At 39.2% G+C, this 23,497-nt stretch overlaps 1 protein-coding gene across 5 annotated transcripts in view; it reads left to right on the top strand.

The window, feature by feature from the left end:
• Positions 1-23,497, top strand: part of CFAP99 (cilia and flagella associated protein 99) — a 175,910-nt gene that overhangs the window by 118,463 nt on the left and 33,950 nt on the right. For all 5 annotated transcript variants that reach the window (XM_074276858.1, XM_074276854.1, XM_074276857.1 and 2 more), the window contains 5 exons: positions 8,074-8,151; positions 10,608-10,679; positions 12,250-12,338; positions 17,734-17,938; positions 22,572-22,713. In XM_074276858.1, the coding sequence (XP_074132959.1) occupies positions 8,074-8,151; positions 10,608-10,679; positions 12,250-12,338; positions 17,734-17,938; positions 22,572-22,713 (586 nt within the window). The remainder of the gene's footprint in view (positions 1-8,073; positions 8,152-10,607; positions 10,680-12,249; positions 12,339-17,733; positions 17,939-22,571; positions 22,714-23,497) is intronic.

Raw genomic sequence — 23,497 nt, 5'->3', positions numbered from 1 at the left:
GGAAACACAGAAGGTTTATAAAGGATTGTGGAGGATACAGTTATCACTGACCCCATAACATGGTCATCATAGACTAGTATTTTGTCCCTAAGGTCTGCAGCAACTTATGGCACAGTCCAAAATGCAAGACTCCCTCCAACTTCCACTTCCCTCCCCCCACAGAAACACGAAAACACAAGGAAAAGCCATGCAGGATAGTCCCATCTAGAAATATACTGCTTTGCCACAAAGAACTCTGATTTGTTCTTTCCTTTATTCCAAAACCCACAGTTCTAACTATGGCGTAATGGGCTAACCTAAAACCATCCTGGAGGCCAGTGTACTTCCTGGGCAGCCAGGTGGCCCAGTGTACTGATGCTGGGCCTGCAATCAGAAATACTTGAATTCAGATCCAGCCTCAGATACTTGTTAGGTGCATCACCTTGGACAAGGTAACCTTGTTACCTCAGTTGTCATCTATAAAATGGGGATAATCAATAAATATTTATTGTGCTAAATGCTGGTGACACAAAGGAGAAAGAAATAATCTCTGCCCTCTGGGAGCTTACAATGTAATAATGAGGATACCTATCTACTTCCCCTCCCCAGTTGTTGGGGGCATCAAATGAAATACTTGCAAAGTGCTTTGCAAACCTAAAAGTAGTGCTTAACTGGTTGCTATTATTTCTTATATGGTGCTTTCAAGAAGCCTTAAATGAGAAAAGAAGCTGGTGCCCTCATTAGACCTTGGCAGCCAGCACTGCCTTGTTGCCCCTGCCTCCCTGATGATGGTAACAGAAAATGCTTCATGAACATATCTCTGGCCCCTGCCAGCAGATAGACTGGTGATTGGATGAGATGGCCTCTGAGGGAAAAGAAATACGTAAGAGATGGAGTCCATGCAAGTGTGAATGACAAGGCAAGACCTGAGCCAGGGCCCAGGCTTGATTTCTCGGGATGGCCAAGATTCAAGGAACTGATGAGAAGACAGAAAACTGATTGATGGTCAAGCTAACAGGTGCAAGTATAGGAAAAGCACAGGAAACAAGATACTAGAAGAGCCAGGAGTCCCTGTCTGTCTTGACTAAAGCTCTCTCCCCAAAGTTTCACTTTTTGGTAGCTATTCACATCCTCCCACCCACCTTGTGCCCAAAGTAGCTCCCATGCCGCCTCAGGCTGTCCCTGCTGTAAACTAACTAAGTTTGGCCAAGTTTACCCCAGGGGGAAGCAATGGAGTGTATGAGGTCTGTGAACCAGCAGAGAAGTTGAACCATCAGCGCCCATCTAAAAACAAAATCTTGTCACCTGAAGTGTACCAGAGCCTAATCTGAATAACCCTGAGCCTTAATGGAGGGAGATGTCACCGCAGCCATCTGAACCACCAAAGTGAGAAAAGCACCAAAGGCTTGTCCAAGATGGCTCAGAATTCTTAAGTGGCAAGAGTGATTCAGCAATATAAATTATTCCTTGAAACTATGTTATTAATAATATTAACAAAAAAAAAAACAATATTATGACAATAACAAGTAACATTTCTATGAAGTTTTATGGTTTACAAAACACTTTAACCTTGATAGCTCATCGTAAGCCCACAACTCTGTGAAGGAACACAGGCAAAAATTATTATCCCTGTCTTACAGATGAGTAAACTGAGTCAAAGAAAGGTTTGATGATTTACCCACAACCACACAGAGTGGAATGACAGATGGGAAAGATGCCAGACCAGCCCTGAAAGGAACAAAGCTCCAGAGAGTTTTTCCTCGAGGATCTTGTGGCAGTCAGGAAGACTTGGTTTCTTCCTGCTTTCCATTTTCACAGGGAGAGTTGACAGGAAGTATATCTTGCTCTGTTTTAGGTTCTTTGAAACATAATTTCAGTGAAGGAAAATTATCTCTCTCAAGCCTTGGGAAAGGCTTTAAAATGCACGTTGGAAATATAAGAACGTCATAAGAGCTTTAATGGGTAGGCTGACAATGAAGGGAGAAAAATCAGACTTGACTGAAAGGCTCTGGCTGCAGAAGTAATTTGAATAGGAAAGGATAAAATCTCTGGGAGGGCAAAGCTGTCACCTGCCATATTTTGCAGACAAATCTGCTTCCAACACTGTTGGAACAGTCAACTGAGGATGGGGACAGCACTTGCTGAAGAAAGATCCCATCTGATAGAGAAGCATGTCTATCAGACCCTGGCAACACATTAGGATTTTCAACAAAAGGCACAGTTTTGTTTCAGCAAATAATTGAACTTAACTATTTTTTAAATCAATAATAGAGTAAGGCTTCCAAAAAAAAACTTATAGAGCTCAAAAAGAGACCTTAGAATAGATTGCAGAAGAATTTAATGGGAAAACAAAAGTATATCTTTATTTTCACTAACCTCTAATTAAAATTTAGCATTTCCTTCAATTACAAATCTTCCCGATAAACTTGATTCCAAGAAAGGATACAGAGGTTTCCCCACATTGCCAAAAGACTGCCATGATACTCACACACACACAAAAAAAGATTAAGAACCTCTGATTTAACCTAACCCCTTTATTTTACAAAGGAGGAAAGTAGGACCCAGAAATGGAGAAAGTGCCGATCCAAGGTCATAAGAAAAAAAAATTTTAAGTTCAAATTTTTCTAAAATTGGCTCTTTGGTGAATATGTATTGAACTTTCCTCTAAATAAGGAGCACCTATTACTTGGGGCTGACATCTATTAGTAGAATCTGAGGAAGAGTATCAGAAACAAGACTTATAAGCCTTGACAAGCCTGGTTTTTAAAAAGCTGGTGAGTCTAGTTTGTAAAAAAAAAAAAAAAAAAAAAAATAGGCTGTTCTCAATAATTGAAAAATAGTCATTGAAAGAGGGAGGTTTCAGGGGGCCATGGATGTAGTTCCCCAAAAATAGGAAAGAAAAGATTTAAAAGCCTCAGAAGAGATGGGCAGTGCACAGATGTGACATTTTAACCTCACTTAAAGAGAAAGTCAGCTAGTAAAACAGTCAAACCCGACATTTCTGGGAACTGCATTCAAAACCCATTGTTCAGGATTCTCAATAGGCCCTCTGTTGGCATCCTTATGGAAATAATCAGTCATTATTTAGCACTGGGTGACAATTCCTATACACTTCTGTTGCAAGCCCATGGTCTCATGAATTCTGCTGAGAGGAGCCTGGACATGGTAGACCCCACCCTGACTGGACAAGAATGGAGAGATGAGGACCACTAATAACTGCCACATGAGATATGAGACTGGGGAGAGAAAGAGAATCAAATGGTTAGCTATAAGGTATTCTGGGCTACAAATTTCTTGATCTATCACTGGCTCAAAATCTGTTTTGTTAAACAGTCTTTCCTTCTATTCTTAGAAAGCTCCTTGGATCTTGGCATTCTGTAAACTCCTTGGACCAACCTAACCTGGCTTTATTTAATATATTTATCTGAAATCTTATTTCTTTCTATGGGGAAGAATTCTGGGCCATTTGAGTAGAATTAATGAAGATGCCTTGTATTCCTGATGATGGTTTTAGTATAGCCTTGAATAAAATATGAGTTTCATCCATAAAAATTATTTTTAATAATCTTCAGTTTTTTAATTCTAAAGTGCTATATTGTCCATGGTAGCCATTTTCCCTTTGTGACAATGATTAATAGCTGTTGTGGTTGTTGTTTTTTTTCTTAACTAGTTGTTACTGTTTTTCCAACATCAAGAAGCCTGTATTGCACTATAGAAGAATCAGACACCAGATCTTTCGAAAGGTCTTTGGACATTTTCTGAGAATCATTTAGGCTCCTTTTGCTGCAGTAGTTCATCCATTCTTTATATTGCTTTTTTCCCCCCAGTAACACTTTCTTTTGGCATGATTGATCCTTTTTCATTGTGGACTTAAATGATCCTTTAAATGCTTGACAACCCTACATCAACAGCCATAGCAATATTTCTAATAGTCAATGAAGTATATGCTTTAAAATCTACAACTTTTGTATACTTCCTTAGAGTAATATCTATTTTTTAAACCATAAAATTAAGAAGTTTGCATGTTCAAGAAACTTCAGTGGCCCCATATTGTTTTTAGGAAAACAATTTCTCATTAAAGCCTTTCATAGACTGACTCCAACTTAATCTTTCCAGACTGATTTTTCCCATTACTCTCCCTCAAGCACTCTGTATTCCAACTAAATTGACTTTTTAATTTTTTTCCCATACATGATACTCCCACCTCTATACCTTTGCCCAGGTTGTCTCTGATACCTGGAATATTCTTTCTCCCTATGCCATTTTCCCAAAATTCCTAGTTCTCTTAAAAGTTCAGCTTAAATGCTAACATTTGCAAAAAGCATCTCCTCATCCTGCCAGTTACTAATATTTTGGCCTGACCAAAAAACAAACAAAGCAAAAACCCTGTATTTAATTATTTGCTTACATGCCATTTTCTCTTAGCAGAATATAAGCCTCTAGAGGAATAGGACTGCTTCATATTTACTGTCAGCATCTCCCAGAGTATTATCCAGATTTGTGAATCCATTGACATAAGGAATATCCAATGAAGAAACTCCCTACCAAAATAAAGTAGCACTCACTCTTTAATATGAAGATTTTGTTTAAATAGAGATTAAATAACTTGCCACACAGCCAGTACTGACCAAAGATGTGGCTTCAACTCAGAATTTAACAATCTCTATATTCACTATTCTAGACTGCCTCTCATCTAGTAAATGTTTAATAAACAAACATTTGTCAAATTGAATTTAATTTAATTAAACACAATTGGGATGGATTGACAGCTATAGTATTGAATGGGAGCTAACTCAGATTACCCTTCATTGAAACTCAAGTAACATTGGAGTCAGATTGAGAGGGGTTTTCCTTATAGGACTCTTAGATAAAAGATCCTGCCTCAAACTCTGAAAATGTTTTATGGCTTCAGCATTTGTGCCCAACTAATTTTATTTCCTTTGTGAAAGATATTATACATGATAAATTTGGAAATATGTATAGAAGAATGGTACATTTTAAGTAAATATTGGATTACTTGCTGTCTAAAGGAGGGGTGGGGGAAAGGAGGGAGAAAAATTTGGAACACAAAATTTTGCAAAGGTAAATGTTGACTGCATATATTTTGAAAGTAAAAAGTTAAAAAAAAAGAAATTGACAAAAACACGATGAAAAAATGATAAGGAACACCATCTTGTCAAAAAATATTTTTCCACATTTGCAAACGTAAATATAAAGGATTTAATAATTGAAAAAAAGAAAGATGCTATACACATATCATTTTGGAATAGGAATTAATTTTTAAAACTCTCATGATATTATTATGGATAATATGAAGAAATGGGGACTAGATGTTAGTAAACTTAAGTACATTCATATCTGGTGAATAATTAGGCCCAAACAATAGTCCATGAGCACCTAGTGAGAGAGTGGATAGAGTCCTGGACCTAGAATCAAGAAAACCTGAATTCAAGCCCAACCTCAGACATGGACTAGCTGAGTGACCTGTACAAATCACTTAACCATTCTTTGCCTCAAATGTAAAATGGGGATAATAACAGCAGATAGGAACAATTTGTTCCAACAGCCATGAAGCAGGTACTGTGGAGCACTTGAAGCTTGGTTAGACACTGAAGAGTCAATGCTTCCCAAACCATTGCCAGTCATCTTGAGTTTTATCCTGACCCTGGAGTTTGATGACTCCAGAGGAAAGAGGAATGCCAATGATTTTGTGCAAAGCTCTCTCCCCTAAATCCAATTAAATCACAAATCAGGATATCACCTGTGATGTCATTAATCCTCTTCAAAAAGAAAGTACAAACAGCAGTCTCACTGGGTGGTTATGAGGATCAAATGAGATAATATTTTTTCCCCCCAGCTTTTGAAAGGAACATTTATTTAACAAATTTCACTTAGCACAATATAAAAGGAAACCATGATACAATGAAATATTTATATCGAGTCCTCAGAATTTAACACAAACACCAAGACCAAATTTTAATGTATCTCTTTGCATCTCAAAATTGTTCCCATTAGCTTAAAAAAAGAAAAAAGAAAAAAAAGAAAAAAAAGAAAAAGCTTAAATGTACATGACCGACAGCACAGTAAAAATAAATAAATAAATAAACTAACAAACATGCCAAATGTTTCACTTGTGAATCACAGACACAGCTCCTACAATTATTTAAAAAAAAAAAAAAAAAAAAAAAAAGTCCCTCAACATGCATGAGAATTTAATATTTGTTTTTTGGTTTTTGGTTTTTTTGGTTTTTTTTTTAAAGTGCTTAGCACATTGCTTGGCACCTGTGTGAAGGTGTAGAATTCAGTGAAAGAATTGTTCATTCATCTTTCACTGACAGTCTTCAGTGGATTGCCCCAGTGGGTTTATATTTGGCCTTGAGCACTCTTGATGACTTAAAGTAAGACATAAAGGGCATGTGTATCAAATTTGCAAAGGAAATAGTGAGGAGGGAGAGAGAAAACCGTGAATGACTAAATCAGAATTCAAAAAGATCTTGACAGTGTAGAATACTGGATGGATCAAAAAAGATGATATTCAATAGAAATAAGCCATGTTTTAAATTTAGGTTCAAGTAATGATAGGATAGAGGAGAAGGGGCTGGACCAGAATTTATTGGGAAAATTTTTTTAAAGATCTGGGGATCCTTAAGGGACTTCCAGATCCATATAGAAGCTCAAAAAAGTTGATATTAAGAACAGCATCGTCTCTAGAGATAAAGAGGTAATTTCTGCTCTACTTTGGTCATGCTCTGGAATATCGCGTTCACTTCAGGTCACCACATTTCAGGAAGGACATCGAAAAATCAAAATGAGCAACCAGGATATTGAATGTTTTCAAGTTAATGCCCTATGGTGAATGGGTGAAGGAAGTATTGGGGTTTCAGCCTGGAAAATAGGAGATTTAGGGTAGAAATAAAGGGTTGTTTCTAGAAAGAAGAGGGGCTAGATTTCCCCAGAAGGCAGAATTAGGAACCATGGGTAGAAAGTGCAAAGAAGCAAATTTAGTCCATATATCAGGTAAAACTTTATAAAAATTATTGTCATTCATTGTGTCTGACTCTTTGTGACCCCATTTGGGTTTCCAGGCAAAGATACTAGAGTGATTTGCCATTTCCTTCTCTGGCTCATTTTAAAGAAGAGGAAACAGGCAAAGGGAGTTAAGAGACTTGCCCAGGCTCACACAGCTAGTGAGTGTCTGAGGCCACATTTTAACTCAGGAGGGTGAACTTTTCCAACTCTAGGGTCCAGGTGCCCTATCTACTGGGCTACTCATCTATATAACAATTAGAGTTCACCAAGACTGCAATAGGCTGTCTCAGGAGATCATGAATTCATCCTCACTGAGAATGTTCAAGCAGAGCCTGGATGACTATTTGTAGAATTTCTAGCAGAGGCTTTTGTGAGTTTTTTTTCCTCAAATATAGGTTGGAATTGATGGCCACTAAGATCCCATACACCTCTGCAATTTTGTGAATTAGTGTTGCTTAAGACTTTTCGGTAGGAGACTGATGTTTTGTAATCAGACCTAAAATCTTTTGCCTTAAGGTTTTTACTTGTTTTTATCCATTCCCTGCAGGCAACTTCAAAACATAAGAGATGGTTGCCCTCTTTAGACATCCTTACACCCCATTTCCACTAGATCCATTACCTGAGTACAGGAACAAATGAATTGCGGCAGACCCAGGTCCCCAGATCAGGTTTTAGAACTGCAAGTCTGATGATATTTGTTATGGCCCTACTCTTATCTCCCCTACTGAAAGTTCTAGGCAAAAAAAATCAGTACCTCAGATTTTACATACATACATAGAGAGAGTGTGCATTAAAAGGTATAATGTTTCTATTAGAAATAATTTCTGATGAAGTCCTGAATGTGGTCATTATTGCTACTTGATCTAGCTGAGTCTGCCAAGGCAAGAGGAATGATGTAAGAGCCTTCCAAAGTTACAATGAGGTTCCTTTTGATTTTGCTTTGTTATCCATTTATATTTTTCATTATTTCCAATGTTGAAACATGTTAGCATTTTATAGTTATAGAAATAAATAGATAACATTGTATTATATCATGATTATATATACTCTTGTTTTTGTTTCTAGACATTACTCCTGGAAGCAAACCTGAACCCGTACAGTTGTTCAATCATCAAACCAAAAAAGCAGGAGGAATCAGAATCGGTAAATCAAATTATCAATCAATTGTTAAACATTTATTAAGCACCAGCTAAATCCTACCCCATTTTCTGTATTATAACATTAAAAGAGTTGATTCAAGATCTTTTTAAAAACTGAAAATAAGGGAGCAGCTAGGTGGCGCAGTGGATAGAGCACTGGCCCTGATGTCAAAAGGATCTGAGTTCAAATATAGTCTCAGACACTTAATACTTCCTAGTTGTGTGACCCTGGGCAAGTCATTTAACCCTAATTATCTCAGCTAAAACAAAAACAAACAAAAAAACCCTGGAAATAATCTTGTGTAATAATGAATTCTCCCCAATGGTCATCCTTAGAGGAGTCACATAACCAAATTGGATGTGTTCATCATTGATATATATGGTCATACCCTGGGGACAGAAGGATCAGTACTTTTTATAAATGTGGGAAGTCACAGGGCAGGGGCAGACGCAGGAAGAGAGAAGGATGAATCTTCCCATGTCTAAAAAGGAATGACAGGAAGTAGAAGAAGGCTACGTGGATCCATTACCAGAAAAACTGCAAGATGTCAAGATGATATGTGGTTGGCCAGAGTTCAAAACTAAGGGAATCTGCCAAAGATTGGAAAGCTAAAACATAAGAAAGAGTACAGAAAAGCAACTGCTTTATCTAATTAGCCGCCCACTCCTTGTCCAAGCTTGAATCTTTTAATTCTAGAAGCACACATGCCCTGCCATACAAGGCACTGGGGAATTCTTGAGGATGTTCTGATGACTCAGTCACCCCCTGAATCTCATTACTGCACACATTTGAAGAAACTTTCTTTCCTGGTTAGACTTGGTGGCGTCTCAGAAACATATTCTAAGCATAAGTCCCATGAGACTCAAAGTCTCATGGGACTGGCTTTTTTCATTACCTGTTGTCGCTATTAATGGACACTCTCACATCGTACCTAGGTTATGGACACACATCCTTTCTAGACACAAAGGAGAAAACACATTATTCCCCCAGATCAGTGACCAGGTCTCCGGCTCAGGCAGAAACACCCAAACTAAGTTGGACAAGCCACTACAAGCGGTGACAGATTGCTTCCACAGAGCAGCCCCCTGCCTGATCCTTGCAAATGGCCCCTTCAGAAGATGAGGTAGCACCTGGAACAGAGACAAATAGCAAAGAGGAGACCCTCGAGGCTGCCATAGTATGGTTTCATCTGGACAAGAGGGGCAGCTCCTCTGCAGATCCCATTGCAGCTACTGAGGTGAGATGAGAGAGCTCCCATCTACGAGCCTAGAAGCTAAGTTCTACGGCATGAATCTTCTTGCTGTGGACTGATGGTCCTGAGCGACCTGGGACCATACCAAGTAATTCTCTGTGGGAACTCACATCTTCTGTCAGTTTGTGGCAAAGCCCCAAAGTGACAAAGATACAGGAAACTCACAGTGGACTCCAGGTCTCAGATTTCCATCATCACATGAGCAAATTGTAACTTTTGACCGTGACATCAATCATTAGGAAGCAGGTTTTGGGGAGAGATTATATATTTTAATGAGTCTGATAAAGCCTAGAATAACATTCATACTCCTTGGAGGACCCTATGTCAACTTGGGTCACTTTTACAGTATTCATTACTGTAGCTCTCATAGATTTCCAGCTTTGGGCAGAATCCTGGTTTCATCCACACAGCCTTCCTACCCTGCATTAGTGGTGACGTGTTCAGAAATATAGGCTGTTCTTTCCAATTGCTGATCCCTCCTTGATAGCTGAGGGCCTACAAGTAACCTCCCCAAATCATGTGCCATCCATGGAAAAGCTCTACACCCAGTCAAGACATAACTTTGGATATATTGGACTAGTGGCTTCCTTTTAATTTTTTGCTTGTCTTTTAACTCTGCTAGGGCATAATCTTGAAAGTGTTAGGGTTTTATTACCCTCACCAGGGCTGACCTATGCCTTCTATTGGGAAAGGGTAATGAAAGGGAAGTCCTTGTGGAGGTACAGAGGAGATAGCATCTAAATTGGAAAATTAATCCCCAAACCATAATTGATTGATATTAGGATTTTGCTTTTTTTTTTTTGTTTGTTTGTTTGTTTGTTATTTAACACAAACATGCAAGAGCAAATGTTCCCAGAGATAAGTGGTACTAGAAGAACTGATGATATAACTCAGCCCGTCTTCCCCAAACCTGGATCTGTCTCTAATAGTTGACTTTTCTGCACTGATCCTGCTCAAGGCATATCATTGACTTCCCTTGAATCAGTTGACTCTACAGAGGGAAAGACTTAGGGAGGATTTCTTGAAACAGTCCTTTATATAAGTACCACCAAGCACAGATCCACATGAACTGGGGGAATGAGGCCATGAAGTGATAGGCAGTATTCATGACAAGGTTTGGGGGACTTTGGTGGAAGCTAAGTAAAATTCCTGGATCTACCCTTTAAAACTAACCTCCTCACTAACATCTCCTTTGAAACTTTTACAGAACCAGCAACCTGAGTATAAGTTCAAGGCATCCCACAAAACCAAGTCAAACCTTCCACTGGTTTTCTATAAGGTATGTAGATAACTTTCAAGACTTGTAGCTGAATACAAATAAAACTTTTTAATAGATATAACAGGTAAACTATTCAATATTTGTTTTTGGTGTTACTTTATGTCTAAATCATGTACTAATTTTGACCTTATTTTGGTATATGGTATGAGATGTTAGTAGTGGTAGCAAAGGATTTCCTGTTGTCTTTTTCTGACCAAGTGTTCTGTCCCCTTGCTTTCTGTGGACTGAGAGATGCTGCACATGCAGTTGCCCCCAAGGCTTGCTGCCAGCTTGTGCTAGGTGGGGCCTGCTACTGGTTTTCATGAATACAGCCCAAAGCCTCACTTCTGCCTTGCTGATTGTGGCGTGTACTGGGCTGTACCCCGTCTCACCCCAGTGAGACAGACCTTTCCTGACAACCTTCTAGATTATCTTGGACTGAAATTTTGTTTCATCCCATTCTTTTGTTGGTTTTGCTGCTCCAGAATTCATTTTGAGGCATTATTTTAAGGTTGTATGGAGGGGGATTTGGGAGAGGTCAGTCTCTGCCTTTACTCTGTCATCTTGATTTTGCTTCTAGATGAATTTTAAAAGCCTTTCCAGATTCCCCCACCTAAAAGTAATGTGTAATTACTTCCTCAAATTTCCCTAGAGAATTTTGTCTGGATCTCTCTTTTGCCCTTATACCATTCACTCTTCCTTCTCTCATATTTATATGTGTTCTTGTAAGCTCTTTGTGAGCTCCTTGATAGCAGGGACACATCTTTAACTCAGAAAATGCCTTATATATAATAGGCATTTAATGTTTCTTTTTTTTAAATCTTCATAAGATTTTCTTTATCAACTTTGATTTGCAATTTATGATGAAAAATCAACAAATCCTTACTCAACAGTAGTGTACATACTGTCTTAGGCCCTATGGAGCATATAAAGGTATCTAGGAAAATGCCTCTGACCTCAAGGAGCTCTGAGATTAGTTGGGAAGAGAAACCATTACCCATAAAAAGGTAATTGATAGATGGCAGACTATGCCAAAAGACAAATGGATGGCACAAATTGAAAATGCTATATGAGTTCAGAGGAGAGAGAGAGAGAGAAAGGGGGAAGAGGGAAAGGAGAGGATGGAAGGGAGGGTGAGGAGAGAGAGAAGGGGGAAGGAAGGAGAAGAAGGGAGAGAGAGGAAGGGAGAGAGAGGAGAGGAGAGAGGCAGAGAAAGGGTGGGAGTGAGGGAGGGAGGGAAAAAAAGGGAGAGGGAGAAAAGAAGAGGAAGGGGGAGAGAGACAGAGAGAGAGCATACCTCTGTGAGTGATTTCCCCTACATAGTGTGCTCCTGTGAACTTTCAGTGCTCTCTGTGTCAAGAAAAATACTAAAACTTTGAGTTTTTCTGACAGGCCCTGACAACATCGTCAGCAGTTGTCCACTGAGGGCTTTCGATTCTAGCTTGAAGCACTGTTTGTGCCTCTACTTGGAATGGGATCTAAGGTGACAGAAATGCCAGCCTCAGCTTTCTTTTTCCTTTAAAGCGTTTAGGTCCTAAGCATTGTGACTCACGTGGCTAAACCAAGTTGTGTGCCCTCCTTTCTCTGACAGCCTGACAATGTCCCTGTGAAACTCAATGCTGCAGCACTTTACAGAGAGGATGCCCTGTACCAACATAAAGCGGAGAAGGAACTTCAAAGGTACTGACCCAGAAGGGGTGGCTTTTAGCCCTAAGGGGTAGGTGGTGGGGAGGGAGGTAAGGGGACAGGGGAAGAGGGATCATAGAAACTTCAAACTTGGAAAAAACACTTTAGGAGGCAATTAATCTAACTTGTATCTGATCAGAAACCCCCTCTCTCCTATCCCCAACAAGTGGCCATTCACTTAAAGACTGCCAGTGATGGAGGCCTCACTAATTATTAGAAAAAACTTTATTTATATTGAGTCGAAGTCTGCCTCTCTACACTTTCTAGCCATTGCTTCCAGTGGTGCCTTTTAGAGGCAAAGAGAAACAAGTAATCTTTTCTCAAGACATATTTGGAGAACAGTCATTGTTTTCCTAAATTTTCTCTTCTCCAGGTTGTGGGTTGGCAGACCCACTAGAGGCATTTGCTGTGGTCTGAGAATGAGCAACAAAAGGCTGAGCTATGTCATGGGTTCAAGGGCCTTCTCCATGTAGCAATGCCAATATGGGGGAGCCAAGATGGGAGTGTCTGAATGGCAAGTTTCTAATTTCCCTGGGGGAGATTACTTCTATCTCTATATCCAGATAGACAGCAGATAAATGGATGGATTGATGGATAGATGGATGGATGATGGGAAAAGAACACATAGACCAGAAACGTAGACCTTGAACATCCATGTTATTGGGTAGGGGCAGAAGAAGAGTCAGGAGAACAGAATTTTGGTCCTGTCTCTGTTATGTCCCAAGGCATCCCATTACATTCTTGGAAGCCTCTGTTCAACTTATAACAAAGTAAACCTCCATATAGTTGATGTTGCTGTCATTGATTCTAGTTATCCCTGTGGAACAAAGTACAAAAATATAATCCCTCCTATAGAAAAGTTATTTTGGGAAATTAAATTTTCCACAAGTGGATGCAGACCACGGCAGATCATGGTGCTACCCTGGTGGATAGGTACATTTGTACACTTGGTGGGAGGCTAGTGCAAACTCTTCTAAGAGAGGTGAGCTAGGGGAAATTCTGAGTAGGACACTGGGAATAGGAGGGGAGAAAATGAACACATAGCCAAAAAGCAGCTTTCCATTGTTTTGCTCCTGCCATAACCAAGAGAAGGCTTTTCTTCTGATGACTTCAGACCAGAGTCCTCTAGTCACTGTTACACTTTCATCAGGAATTCCTCTTGCTGCTGACGTGTTGTTCTCATGTTTCCCTTCTTAGTTTAATACCTGGAAACATCTCCAGCTTGTTAAAAGGCCTGGCAACTTGCAAGTATCAAGTAGGGGTCAGTTCTTGACACCCTAACAATCTAATTTTTAAATAAACATACAAGGAGATAGAAACCAAAGCTTGCAGAGGGCATGAAAGAACCAGAGAGAGAGATCCATCTGATGCAGAAAAGTACAACTTTTGATGATTCTCCATTACTTCAAGAGTGAATATGAGGTCAGGAAGTTCTTCACTGTGGGAATGAGATACACAACCCACATAATCCCTCTCACCAGATCTTGACCAGGGGTCTCAGAAAAATTTCTTCATTGAGATAGAAGACTTTAGGAACCTTCTGAAGGAATGGCACCATCAAGTTCTATATTCAGAAGTTCCTCATTCCCAGTGATGTAGGGGAAGAGCCCAGAAAAATCTGAATGAGTGAAGATTATCAAACCTGAAACAAGAGTTCAAATTCAAGTTCAAGGTGCCATGAAGACAGTGGTTCTTAGAACTGACCTTAACAGCCAGTGCTGTCATCCTCAAGGCAGAAGAAGAAAGGGAGAAGATGGTCTTTATCTGAGAAGATGGTCTTCATCTGCCCAATAGGATTCCACCATTTTGAACACATGCCCCAAGGGGTTCCTGGACCCTGCCTTTTTCAGTGTCTTTCAGAGAAGGTGTTACTCAAAAACCCTGATGTATCTGAATGATTTCACTGTATTTGAAAAGATGTTGGAAGGGCCAGGGGGCAGGTTAATGAAGTGTTAAATTGACTGGGTGACATTAGTATGAAGCTATCAATTGAAAAGTTTCCTTATTAGGTCTGTTCCTAGCAGCCTATATGTACTGCCTCCCTAAATGTCCCAAATGAAAGCAGAATTTTCCAACCACTGACAAACATATCAAAGAGAATTTGAGTTTATCTCTTAATAAACATGATTCTTTTTAGAGATCAGCCTGATGTGGCATTTCTCAGAGAATAAATTTCATCTTCATCAGAGTTCTCTTTGCCCTGGGATGCTTCTGTAGCTGAGTTTCCTTATTGCCCAGTAGCTTAACATGAATATAATAAAGCATATCATTAGAGAAGACTGGGAATAAAGGGGGGAAAAAGTCCTTTTTGGTTGAGATTTATACATAAATCCATGCCTGAAATAAGATAAATCTTCCCATTTTCTAGTAATATCAAATTACTATGTTGTAAAAATCCTTTTTTTCCCCATAAACTCCTTGGTGACTGCATAATCAATGTAATGACAACATTAAATGCTCTTAATAGTTCATTATGGAAAAATGAAAGTATAAAAGAAAGATCAACCCTGGGCAAAATCCACTTACACTAGCAGAATTTTCCATGCCTACTCATTCATGTTTAGCAAAAGTACATTCAGCCAACTTTGTAAGAGCACAGAAACCAGAACAAGAGATGAGAGTCCCAGTCAGCCCGCATCTGGACTACGGTCTCAGCACTGAGCACCAGAGGTTTGGAAGCTGGGAAGCAAGATAGTGGCGGTGCATTGGAAGTGAGAACGACCTGAATTCAAATCTAGCTACAGACACTTCCTAACAGTGTGACCCTGATCACCTGTATATGCCTCAACTATAAACAATGGATGATAATGGCACCTACCTTGAAGTATGGTAGTAAGGATCAAATGAGAAAATAATTGTAAGTCATTTAGCACATAGAAATGTTGGCTGCTCTTATTGACAACCTATGGGACATCCTAAGTGAACTGAAGACTGCCCCAGCTGAGGATATCCAAAAGGAGTTAGACTGAGCTTGGCCCCCAAAAGGCAAGGAATAAGAGGCAGAATTTGAAGAAGCAGATTTGGATTGAATATTAGAGGAAAATGAGAGGCTGTAGTAGATATAGAGCTGGGTAGAACTCCCTAGACAAATGGAGGGAGGAAAAAAAGGCAGGGGGAAAAGTGGGGAGGGAATTATTAGAGCTGTCGAAAAGTGGATTGTGCTGCTTTGGAAGATGGCTTCCAAAGAGAGCAGAAAAAAAGAGGTTCTTTAAACTCCGAACCCACATTCGACAAGTTCAAAGTGATCTTGGGTAGGTGGTTGGGTGGAATGAAGAAAGGCTTCAGTTAAAAAAATGATGCAAACTGCCTTAAAAGAAACTTTAGAGGTGGAGGCGACGAACATTCTAGACATGAGGGATATTCTGTACAAAGGCATGAAGAGAGAAAATGGAATATCCTGTATGAGGAAGAATTAGAAGGCAAGTTGGAATGAGCCTCAGAACATATGAAAAGGCCTAATTTGGAATAAGGAGGAAATATAAATTGGAACTAGGATGTGAAAGACTTCAAATACCCAACAGAGAAGTTTTTATTTGCTCCTACAGATCATAGGGAGCCACTGGACTTTATTGAATAGGGGAACATGGACAAACTTAAATTTTAGGAAAGTTTATGGGGAATGAGTGAGGTGTCATGAGAAAAAGGAGAATGGAGAAGGAAACTGTCCCAATTTAAAAGCGGGGAATGACTAAAGAGTTACTTGATTCCTGGCAAAAATCTAGGATAAATTATTAAAGGGGTGGCTTTTGAGCATTTAAAAATGAGACTCTGAATGCTAAGATCCTGTATGAATTCATCAAGAACAGTCCCCCAAGACTAACAGTTTCCTCTTCTGACTAGACTGTTAGATCAGGATAATACTGTGTCTATAGTTAGCCTAAGTTTCATCAATGCCCTTGACATTCTGGAATGATAGCTTTGACCATTTAAAAGCTACCAAAAGGCCATCACATCAAGTACTTGGCTTCCTTTTGCATTGTTAGGCCTTAGTACAGTGTCTGGCACATGGTTAATGCTTAACAAATGTTATTGATTTATCTCCTTGTTCATCTCAAATTTCACTTCCCAGGTAAAATCCCATTTTTTCTATCTGCTTCAATAATCATTCTCCTAAGAAAATGGAAGCAACCAAGGATTGAGTAGTACTGCCAGTTTTATTGTCATCTGTGTCATCCCTAACCAATGATCTTCTCCCTCTTTTTGACATTCCTCTTACCTACCATGTGGGTTTGAATTGTCATCATTCATTATGGGCCTCAAATCATTCTGGACTCTTGATATACTAGGATCCTGCTTGTATTTCCAGGAACCCCAACCAGTCCCATTCATCCCCACTCATGCTTATCATAATCTCGGGTCTCTGCAAATATCGATCATCCTCTTTTATACAAAAAATCTTAATTGCTCAGGAAAATTGTCTCTCTTCATTCCTCCTTCCCATCCTAACCTTCCAAGGGTGACTACAAAAAAAATCTAAATTTATCTTAGTATTCTGTACTAACAAGTCAGGCCAGCAGCTTTGGAGAACCAGTCTGTTATCTGGATGTGCTGGTGGTATTGTTGGCGAAGATATTGGAGTGGTTTGCCATTTCCTTGTACAAATGAGTAACTGAGGTAAACAGGGTTAAGTGCAAGTATCTGGGGCCAGATTTGAACTCAGGAAGATTCTCAGCCCAGTGCTCTATCCACTGTGCTATCTGGCTGCCCCATCTATCTGTAGTTCAGGTCAAACTTTCCCTCAGAGTGCAGGACTTCATATTCATGAAACTGTACCCCTCACTCTCTTCCCATCATCTCTGAGGCTCACAGAGCCTATTTCTCTTTCACTCCTCCCCAGATACCACTCAAATATCACCGAAAATCTTAATTCCCATGACATCATTTCATTTAAAACTACATTTATGTGGAGTGCCATTGGGTAAATTATGCACATGTATCCAGGAGTTTATCTACTTAAGGTTTGGCTCTCCCTAAAGGAGAAGGGTTCAGCTCTTTCCCCAGAGAATCCCCACTATTTTACGATATGTTTTTCATTTCTTTACATGTCCCTTTCTTTTTGCAGCATAACATGTGCCCATTGTGCTTCCTTCAACTAGAGTGTTTACTTCCTGAGGGGAAGAATTGTTTCTTAGAGACACAGCACTTCTACACAACCAAAGAAAGTGTTCTCAGCATTCTCAGTAAATGCTTGTTAATAGTCCCTGAAACAGTCTGTCTTATGTACTGAATCCCCTAACAGTAAGAGATTCCCAAAATATCCCTCAAACAACTCTGGGAACTTGGTTGTGCCTCTGTTTTACAGATTGGAAAACTAAAGCTCAGGCAGATGAATTGATTAATAAGTAATTCCTTATTCTTTTTTGTTATTATTCCTCCCTTCTGTCCCCAGGATTGACGAGCTCATCCAAGGATACAAAAACTTCTCCGATTTCTTAGAGCGGCAAAAGAAACTACAAGAGAAAGAATTAGAGGAAGAGCTGGCTAGGACAGAGTACCTGAGGCTGATGGGGAAGCTGAGCCGAGAAGAAGCAATTATACAGCGTCAGAATCTAATTAAGGAGAACAAGAAGAAAGCCATTCAGAAGAAAGAAATGGTGATGTACCTGGTTCCTGCTAACAATTAAGGGCTGGCTAATGACTTTTTTCCCCTGATTTGCAGACAGTCAAGCTAAGAAGTTGGTGGTGACTTTTACTAAAAGGAAAAAAACCTGATTTGTTTATTCTATTTTGGCTCTTATGGCATTTCAGGCAGCTAAGTGATGCGGTAGATAGATTGCTGGGCCTGGGGTCAAGAAGAACTCCCCAGAAACTCATTAGCTTTTTGATTCTGGGCACTTTCTCTGCCTCAGTTTCCTCATCTGTAAAATAGGAATAATAGTAGCAGCTACCTTTCAGGGTGTGAGGATCAAAGATGATAAGATTTGTTTTGTTTTGTTTTAATAAGCTTTTGATTTTCAAAATATATGCATAGATAGTTTTCGACATTCACTCTTGTGAAACCTTGTGTTCCAGATTTTTTTTCTCCCTTCCTTCCCTTCATCCCCTCTCTGACACAGCAAATAATCCAATATATGTTAAACATGTGCAATTCTGCTATACATAATTCCACAATTATCATGCTGCACAAGAAAAAAAGTCAGATCCGAAAGGAAAAAAATGAGAAATAAAACAAAAAGCAAGCAAATTAACAAAAAAGGTGAAAATGCTATGTTACAATCTATACTTAGTCTCCAAAATCCTCTCTCTGGGTGCAGATGGCTCTCTCTATCACAAGACCATTGGAACTGGCCTGAATCACCTCACTGTTGAAAGAGTCATGCCCATCAAAAATGATCATCACATAATCTTGTTGCTGTGCACAATGTTCGGGACATTTTGCTCATGCTAATGAACAGCAATAAGAATAGGAAATTATGCAAATATGTAATTATATTAATAAATAAAATTCCATAAAGCCAGGCACTGTGTTAAGTGCTTTTACAGATCTTCTTGGACATGGCTCTTTTTGTTTCTGGTCCCTAGCTAGGCCACATCTGAACTATAATGTTTGATTTTGGGTACTACATTTGGGGAAGGGCAGAGATAAGATAGAATAGGTGTCCAGGCAGGCAGCCGGCATGGAGCAGGTATGCAAAAATCATACTTCATGAGTGACCCATACAAAGATCAAGTGAAGAAATTAGCCCCATTTAACTCAAATAGAAGGTTTAGGAACTGGTGGAAGCTGAGATCAAAAATTCAAAATCTGATGGACTTCTCATGAAAGAGGAATTAGGTTTGCTTTGCAAGATCTCAGAGCACAGACATCTGAGAAATGGAGTGTAGTTAAAGAGAAACAGATTTCACTTCATTCAAGAACTGCCTATCAATCAAAGCCGTCCAGCAATGCTTGCTAAATAGGTAGTAAATTCTCCATCAATGAAAGTTAGAGAGGTTGTCAAGGCAGATTCCTATACTTGACCCCTCCAACTCTAGGATTCAGTGATTCTATTCAACTTACACATAAGACCTCAGTGAGTATTAATGGATCTCTCTCTCTTTTAAATAAATAAGAGAGTAAAAACCATTTTTGAAGTATGCAAAAATTACTGAGTAAGTAGCTAACTATAAAATTGTGAAAACAAGTTCTGACTTAGTGATTTTCATTCATTCATTTAGCAGACATGTGTCAAACATTAGCATGCAATGGAATGTGGGAGCAAATTAGGTTTTGGAACATCCAAATTGGTTTATTTGCTTTTTTTATGATCTTCATCCAGAAATTTGGATTATTTTTCTCTCCCCCCCCAATTAATAATTTGTCCAATCAATCAGTCCACAAATGTTTCTTAATCACTTCCAAAGAATGTTATATTTTTTTTCCATAGAGAGACAGACAGACAGAAAGAGAGAGAGAGAGACAGAGAGAGAGAGAGAGAGAGAGAGAGAGAAAGAGAGAGAGAGAGAGACAGACAGACAGACAGATAGACAGACAGACAGACAGGAAGTCAGGAAGGAAATGGAAGAGAGGGAGGGAAGGAGGGAGAGAGAAAGAGAAAGACTTTGTTGGCTGTAAATGAGCAAGGAGGCTGGGAGGAAGCCACTTGTATAAAAGGATTCTAGCAGTTTTCTTCTAGTAGTTCCAAATATGTTTAAAAGGTTTGAAAATAAAGGGCCAAAATCTTCTTTAAGAACCCAATTTTAAGGACCAGTTAGATAGGTGGGGAAGTCGGATAGAGAACTGATTCTGGAGGCAGAACCAAGGTCAAATCTGATCCTCTAACACTTACTATCTGTGTGTCCCTGGACCAGCCACTTAACCCTAATTGCCCTCACTAAAAAAAGAAGAATCCAGTTTTATTTTAAAGGTTCAGAAGATAAAGAAGGCAAATATCCTTTTTAAGAACACAGACATATGAGGGAAGGGGGAGGAGAAGAGAGTAGAGAAGAACCTTGCAGAAATAATATGCAAAAAGAAAAACAAAAACAAAAAAAACCCTCTCTTGTACCAATGATACCTAGGAACGTTCATTCATGATTATGGGCATGTTATGTGTAAAGTGCTGTGCTAGGTGCTAAGGACCCAAAAACAACTAATAAAGACTGTCTTCTATAAAACCAGTTGCACAGTAGTTGGAGTACTGCCCTCAATGACCTTATCTTCTACTGAGGGATGCAGCTCAATACACAAATAAAGTGTATTCAGACAGATCCTTTGGGGGGAAAAAAGAATAGGAAAAATGACTGGGATGGATGGGGAAGAGAAGAAGAAAGGCCGGGGTCTGGAATGGGGCCTGAAGGAAGCTAGGGCTTGACAACACTTGTAAAATGAAGATGGGAAGCCTTCCAGGTGTTACAGAGAGATCCTGAATCTCACTTCTTTCTTTTTGTCGAGGTACTGCTTTGTCTTTGTAGATCTGATTTTTGTTTTTGCTTTACCTAGGTGTTGCCAACCAACAAAAGATGTAATTCCACTGCAAACTGCATAATCCGATACTCTAGTAAACTGATTCATCCCCTTTACAATTGTATTATCTATGACTGATATTGGTGCATTGAGAACGTGGGTTTTTTTCTTAATCTTCTTCCCTTCTGACTTCCTGTTGCCCACCCCCTTTGGGTTTGGGGAACTCTTCTCCCTAGCTTCTGCTCCAACCTGCACAATCTCTCCATTTTTTTTTTTTTTACTATAATTTATCCAGCCTGAATCTCCCTCTAGTCCTAGGTCGAATACCTAAACTGAGTGCCTTGTAGGCATCTCAAACTTATCACGTGTAAAAACAAATTTTCCCCAAACCCACCCCTCTTCCATAGATCCTTCTAATAACCCAGAGTCACAGCATTTGGGGTCATCCTACATTTTCCTTTGTCCATATATCTAAAGAGTTGTCAAGTCTTGTGGCTTTTATCTCCATGACATCCCTTGAATCTTTCCCCTTTTCACAATTCATCCCATAATCACTCTGGTTAATGCATTCATTGGACCATTATAATAACTCAAAATCATAGTCCCTGCTTCTAGTCTCTCTTTTCTCCAATCCATCCTTCACAATGCTGCCAAAGTGATAATCCTAAAGCACTTATCAGACCATGTCATTCTTTGACTCTTTAAACTCTGTTTTTTTTTTTATTTTTATTATAATTTTTATTTTCTGAAACATTTCATAATCTTTTTTAGAATAAATTTTGTTCATTTTCAAAATACATGCGGATAGTTTTCAACATTCACCCTTGCAAAAACCTTGTGCTCCAAATTTTTCTCCCTCCCTCCTCCCCACCCCCTCTCCTAAACAGCAAGTATTCCAAATTATATTAAACATGTGCTCTCTTTCTCTGGATATGGATAGTATTTTTTTCATCGTGATCTTTTGGAATTGTCTTGGATCACTGTATTGCTGAGAAAAGTCATTCATAATTGATCATTACATGATATTGCTGTACTGTTGTATAATGTTGTACTGGGTACAGCAGTCTCCTAGTTCTGCTCAGCATCTTCCCTCAGCATCAGTTCATGTAAGCCTTTACAGGTTTTTCTGAAATTCTCCTGTTCACAATTTTTATAGCATTCTAAGTAAAAATAATTTTTAAAATTTATTTTTTAAAACTTTGAATTCCAAATCTTACTTTATCACTTAAAACACAAAAGGCTTTATGTGACTGAGGTAAACTCTAAAGAAACAAGTTTCTTTAGAGTTTACCTCAGTCACATAAAGCCTTTTGTGATCCTTTCTCTCCCATCTTTCTTCACTTCCCTAACCCCCTGGACCTCCCCCCCAAATTACCATGTATTCACTTTGTATGTATCTTTTCTAAATTTATATATATGAACATCATGTCTCCCTGTTAGAATCAAGAGCTCCTCAAAGAAAAGGATCATCCCATTTTTGTGTCTATATCTACATTATCTAGCAGAGTACATGATACAGAGTAGCTTTTCATAAATGTTGGTTGATTGATTGATTGATTGGAAAGAGTTAAAAAAAATACTCTAATTTTGGAATCAAAGGACTTGGGTCTGGATCCTGGTTTTTTTTTTTTCATTCCCACTTTGAGCTTGGGGAAATCATTTAACCCCTCCATGACTCAGTTGGACTCTCTGTAAAAGGGGAGGCTCCCACTGGATTATTTCTGTGTTCTCTTTTAGTTCTAACTTTGCTGATTTCACAAGTCATGTTGGTTGATTTTTCTTTTTTCTCATTTTTCTTCTCTCTCTCTCTTTTTCTCTCTTCTTCACATGGTGAGAAACAGATAGCAAAGCTGAAGAATGAGTACACAAAAAAGTGCCTTAAAGAAAAAAAGAAAAGGAAAAAAATTATTGAGCAAATAACAGAGGGCCACAAAAATGTGAAGAATGTCCAAGAGAAGATGCTAAAAACCAAGCAGCATTTAGGTACTAGGGACCTAGACTGGGGGTGGGCAGGGCACAGAAATCTTCAATATGGTGGCCACAGGAGAAAAAAGTGATTGGGGGGAAAGGGGAGGGGGCACCGTATCAGGGTGGGAAGAGGTAAAGAAATAATAATAAACTCACCTTCTGGTTTAGATAATCTTGTTTAGAGGAAAGAGTATTGGATCTGAAATCAGGGACCTGAGTTCAAATTCCAGCTGTGTAGTTTTGAGCAGGAACCCTCACTTTCATAAGCCTCAGTTTATCTACCTGTAAAGTGGGCAAATTGGCATAGATAGTCTCTAAGGTCCCTCCTAGATGTAAATGTATCATCCACTGAGTGAAGTTTCAGGATGAGACAGCAGCTGAGACATGGTTTTGAAGTCAGGAGTAGCCAGGAACCGATAAAGTGCAGAAATGAAGAGTCTGCCACAGGCCTTGTCTGCTTCACTGTTGGTATATCCCTGTCAATGACTGGCTTCAACACTTAATTTGCTGAGTGACCCTCATCAAACCATGGGGAAAAGTGGGGGAAGGAAAGGGGAGAAGGGAGATAAGGAAGGAAGAAGAGAAAAAAGATGGGAGGGAAAGAAAGAAAAAAGAAGGGAAGGGAAGGGAAGGGAAGGGAAGGGAAGGGAAGGGAAGGGAAGGGAAGGGAAGGGAAGGGAAGGCAAGGGAAGGCAAGGGAAGGCAAGGGAAGGGAAGGGAAGGGAGAAGAATGAAAAGATTCTGATGAGAGAAGACAATGCACAAAAAAGAACTAAAAAGCAGAGTGGAAGGATGGGAA

This window comes from Sminthopsis crassicaudata, chromosome 6, assembly GCF_048593235.1.
Source record: "Sminthopsis crassicaudata isolate SCR6 chromosome 6, ASM4859323v1, whole genome shotgun sequence".
In the NCBI taxonomy this organism is placed as follows: domain Eukaryota; kingdom Metazoa; phylum Chordata; class Mammalia; order Dasyuromorphia; family Dasyuridae; genus Sminthopsis; species Sminthopsis crassicaudata.
The sequence above is the reverse complement of the archived record's forward strand: the minus strand, read 5'-3'. Positions and strand labels throughout refer to the sequence as shown.